General features: G+C 45.9%; 1 protein-coding gene across 2 annotated transcripts in view; it reads left to right on the top strand.

The window, feature by feature from the left end:
• The first annotated feature begins 548 nt into the window (after nt 1–548).
• LOC125044331 (coagulation factor X-like) overlaps nt 549–5000 on the top strand; it is a 4782-nt gene continuing 330 nt past the window's right edge. Inside the window, exons 1-7 of one of the 2 annotated variants that reach the window (XM_047640948.1) lie at nt 549–706; nt 1912–2219; nt 2419–3033; nt 3399–3682; nt 3803–3985; nt 4431–4689; nt 4936–5000. The exon at nt 4936–5000 is cut by the window's right edge and continues 330 nt beyond it. In XM_047640948.1, the coding sequence (XP_047496904.1) occupies nt 694–706; nt 1912–2219; nt 2419–3033; nt 3399–3682; nt 3803–3985; nt 4431–4689; nt 4936–5000 (1727 nt within the window). In that variant the 5' untranslated portion in view covers nt 549–693. Of the gene's footprint in view, nt 722–1911; nt 2220–2418; nt 3034–3398; nt 3683–3802; nt 3986–4430; nt 4690–4935 lie in introns of both variants that reach the window. The other variant, XM_047640947.1, reaches the window with a different exon arrangement.

Raw genomic sequence — 5000 nt, 5'->3', positions numbered from 1 at the left:
ACCACAAAATCCGAGAAAGCAAATGCAGCAATACGAGTAATAAAGCAGATGCTAATAACGTTAGTGACAGAAAACCTACATCGATTTAGTAAAGATGCATTCTGCAGACACAGTCACATACATGCAATTTATGCAAACAAGACACATGACACATACAACCTTCTTTTTCCATCACACAAACAATCCTCTACTCCCTTTCCACATACACAAACAGACATAAATCACCCATTCCCCGAATCACATCACACACATAAACACATACAAATACATATTCCTCCATCATACTGAATCACAAACACACACATACACACACACTCACACACACAAACTCACACACACGTACACACACCCACAAACACTCTCATATTCACACACACACACACACACACACACACACACACACACACACACACACACACACACGCACACACACACACACGCACACGAAATACCCCTCCCTGGGCCAGCCGGGAACCCCTCAAGGAGAAGGTCACTCGAGAAAGGTATAAGAACAGCTTCCATGGGTCACTTGCCTCAGACGACTGGCGACCGGCGGAGGAGGAACACTGTTTCGATGTCATAGTGCATTTGTTCTTTGTTTTTCCCTCTCGTCGAAGTTATTTATTATTATTTATTCAGATACTTTAGTTGTACGTTTATTTATTGTTTGGTGTGACTCGCTTGGAAAGAGAAATGGCGTTTTGGGGTGAGTTTGTGCTTTGTATGTAGTTGTGTTTTTATTTTATCATTATTTTAAAAATTAATTCCGTTTTGTGTTATATTTTCGTGCATCATGAATATGTAATTACACATCCATTAGTCATCATATCCTGAACCCAATTACTACATCACTCAGTCATTCATTCATAACCTGACACTCTACAGAACCATCCTTCATTGGTAATTGGTGAAATATTCCATTCATCAACTAATCCATTTGCCAAAGCGCGCGAAATTACACAAGGAAAGAATATGATCAACGTTACATCACAATATCACGTCGTTGTGTTGGCTGGGCCGTTCACTTTCACTTTCAACCTAAGGCGCTGTGCATGCTGACTCCATAATACTCAGGCTGGTCCTATAGTTTTTTAGCAAGGAGTCTTCCTTTATGTTCTTACTTTTTTTTTCCTTTTATAGTTTTGTGTTGTTTTCTTTTATCATCGGATGTGAAAATGTTTTAGTTTAAATTAAGCATAAAATAAACAAGTAATTAAGTTTTCCTTCATCTAGTAAGTGGGTCGAATCTGTGTTCATGTGAGCTGTTCGTTTTTTTTTCTTCATCTGTTAACTTCTTTCCCTTTTTTGCGCTGGTTTCCCAGTCCGTCCTAGCGAATCTAATGTCCTTCATACAAAATTATTATCAGCATCACAGTCATTGCCCTCATTGCTATGATTACTATAATAAACACTATTATTTCTATAATGATACTTATTGCCATTCCTGTTCTTATTCATATGATCAATGCCATTGTCAGCACTTAATAGTATCATTACCATTATCATAATTACAGTCAAATAGAATCCATGTAACTCATCTCTTATCTCTTCGTTCATTGTCTCTCCATCATTCTAGATTTCTCCACTATTACTCTGATTTATCGGTCATTTTTCTTACTGAATATTGACATTAGTATTCTCTCTGTAGACCTTTTCTCGTCTGTTATATACATTATTTTCCTTTATCTTTACTAAATCTAAAAACTCTCCTTTCCTTTTCCCATATTTTTCTTGATTGTTTGCATCGGAACAAACTTTCATATCATTTACTACCTATTTTTAACGACTTTAAAATTTTGTGATTTTCTATCTTTACGTCAACTGTTTCTACCATTCTATTAGCATATGTTACCTGGTATTTCATTTTCTTCATTTGTTTATACTCACTGACATTCGCCCGTTTTCTTACAGGTGTAAAGGTCACCCTCGTCCTTCTGATAGCTCTGACGGGGACTTGTTGGGCGGGAGAGTGGTCTTGGGGCCCGGATACGACCTCGTCCTCTGCCTCTTCTTCCCTTTCCTCGTCACCCCGCTCTTCTTTCGGACGGTCACTCGGACCTCACACTCCAACCCGTAAAGAAGGGTCACTTTCCCTCCCCTTGCCCCTCGAACCTCATTCACCCCCGAGTGGGAGAAGTGAAGCTCTGAAGGAAGACGAAACCTCCCCGAGATTTCTTGGGTTGAACGAGAGGCTCTGTAACATCGGGATCGGGTCGTTGGTAAGTTTGTTTTCAGTGACAGATAGATAGATAGACAGGTAGACAGATATATATATATATATATATATATATATATATATATATATATGAAGATTGTATATATATATGTATGCACATAGAAATAGACATGAAATATATATTTACGCTTGAAACTTCCTCTCCACACTGCATTCACTAACAACATGCTTTTCCACCCCAGTGCCCGCCCGTCCCTTCTCAGGGTCTTCACCAGCAGCCTTTCGCCGGCTCTTTCCCCGGGTCCGTCCCTCACCAAGGATCCTTCCAGGGATCTCAACCCCATCTAGCCCCTCCTCCTCTTCCTGCCCACGTCGCTCCTCCGTCCCCATCCTTGCCGCATGCAACCCCCACCCACTCTTCGTCCGCCCCCGTGGTCGAGCATCACCACACCCACATCCACATCACAGAAGGTGCGACGGGCGGAGTGGGCCTGCCACTCACTAACCCGGGCGAGTCCTTCCGGCCTTCCCCGCCGGTGCACACGCAGCCGGACGTTGCTCACGGAACTCTCTTCCGCCCCGACGTCCCCGCGTACCGTGAAGAGTGCGAGTGCGTCCATCCCTCCTTCTGCGCCGCCCACGACGTTGTCCTTCGGATCAACGACCCGCGGGACATCAGCAACCTTCTCGATGCCCGCTCACTCCACGCGGACATCCTCTCTAATGCCACCGATGCCGAAGTAGACGTGACGACGACTGAATACCCCGGGGAAGAGGAGGCCAAGGAATCACGAACTAGAAGAGACACGCTTGACCATCTGGCGACGCTTGATAACTCTACCGATCAACCTCAAGGGGTAAGTAGAGGTAGATATGGGGAGAGAGGGAGAGAGGGAGAGAGGGAGAGAGGGAGAGAGGGAGAGAGGGAGAGAGGGAGAGAGGGAGAGAGGGAGAGAGGGAGAGAGGGAGAGAGGGAGAGAGGGAGAGAGAGGGAGAGAGAGAGAGAGAGAGAGAGAGAGAGAGAGAGAGAGAGAGAGAGAGAGAGAGAGAGAGAGAGAGAGAGAGAGAATGATAATAACTTTTAAGGCCCATGAATACTCCCCCATAAAACTATTTTCAGATAAGACAATCACCCACAACACAAATGATGACTCGCCACAATCTCACCTCTTTCACGTCCCTTGTTCGCCTCGTCCTCTCAATCCAAATTCTCCCCCCTCAGCGCGCCCTTGGGTTCGCCCCGGGCCTTGCAGGCTGCGACAACGGTAATGTGTGTTGCCGCAACCCGAGGTTCAACCGCCCGACGCCCCAGCGCTCCTCCTGCGGCCTGCGGAATGCCGCGGGCATCACAGGCCGAGTCAAGAACCCCGATTACGTCAAGGGAGACACGGAGTTCGGCGAGTACCCGTGGCACGTCGCCATTATGAAGATCAATGACGATTACGTATGTGGCGGAGCCCTCATCGATGGCGTCCATGTGTTGACTGCCGCTCACTGCATCAGCGGGTAAGTGTTTATTTACCACTTAAAATTTCAAAATTTCGATCGGGTAAAAAGAGCACATATATAAAAAAAAAACGCACAAACAATCTAAAAACACTTTCTTCACTCCATTCTCCTCCCCAGACTGCTTCCCCAAGAGATAAAGATCCGCCTCGGTGACTGGGACGTGTTCGGCCCCACGGAGTTCTACAGCCACATCGAAGTCGGCGCCGAGTTCGTGGTCATCCACCCCGACTACTACGCCGGGAATCTCGAGAACGACTTGGCGGTCGTCCGGATGCGTCACCACGTCGATTTCGCAGCAAAGTGAGTGTGATGGTTATGTGCGATGCATTTTTGGGCTGGATTTCTTTGAGATGTATTTATATCTTATTGATATGAGCCTAATGGGTGTTTGGGCGTTTCCAAGATTCTGCTTTTTTTTTTTGTTGATCATTTTGTTCTTTCATTCTCTTCGTTTGTTGGCTGGTTCGTTGGGTCATTTGGCAACATCACCAATGTTTTATCTGTTATTGTTGTTCTTAGTTAACAGAGACTTCCATCATTATGTTTATTGAAAAATAGACACCCATTATGAATTCAGTCAGAGAGAGAGAGAGAGAGAGAGAGAGAGAGAGAGAGAGAGAGAGAGAGAGAGAGAGAGAGAGAGAGAGAGAGAGAGAGAGAGACAGACAGACAGACAGACAGAGAGAGAAACGAAAAGAGAAAGAAAATCATAAACAAAAACCATCATCAGAAAGTCTCCCCACAGCCCCCACATCTCGCCCGTGTGTCTCCCACACAACACCCAGGCCAACTTCGAGGGCTATCACTGTTACTCCACCGGCTGGGGCAAGAACGCCTTCGGGAAAGAAGGCAAGTACCAGAGCATCCTAAAGGAGGTGGACCTGCCAGTGGTGAACCGCTACGAGTGCCAGGAGGCCCTGAGGCACACGCGCCTTGGCCCTAATTTCCGCCTGCGAGATGGCATGATGTGTGCCGGAGGCGAGCAAGGAAAAGACACATGCAAGGTTGGCATCCGCTTAGTATAGTTAGTTATGTATTCTGTTGGTTCTTTCGTCTATTAATTTTACGCCGCAAGTTTAAAAACACAAGTCTAAGTTTCACGTCTATGCTTATGAAATGTATATTCAACTTATTTCCAAACCGAATTCTAACCCTAAAACAAGGGCTCCCTCTTCAGACACACTAAAATATCCCAAAACTTGAGATTCCACATCAAGAGAACTCCCTCTCATTGCCTTCCTCTCCTTCAGGGTGACGGCGGAGGCCCCCTGGTGTGCGAGGGAAGGGACGGCGCCTTCCAGCTGGCCGGCCTCGT

Source organism: Penaeus chinensis, chromosome 35 (assembly GCF_019202785.1).
Source record: "Penaeus chinensis breed Huanghai No. 1 chromosome 35, ASM1920278v2, whole genome shotgun sequence".
Classification (NCBI taxonomy): domain Eukaryota; kingdom Metazoa; phylum Arthropoda; class Malacostraca; order Decapoda; family Penaeidae; genus Penaeus; species Penaeus chinensis.
Note: the sequence above shows the minus strand (reverse complement) of the source record. Positions and strands in the feature narration are given on the sequence as shown.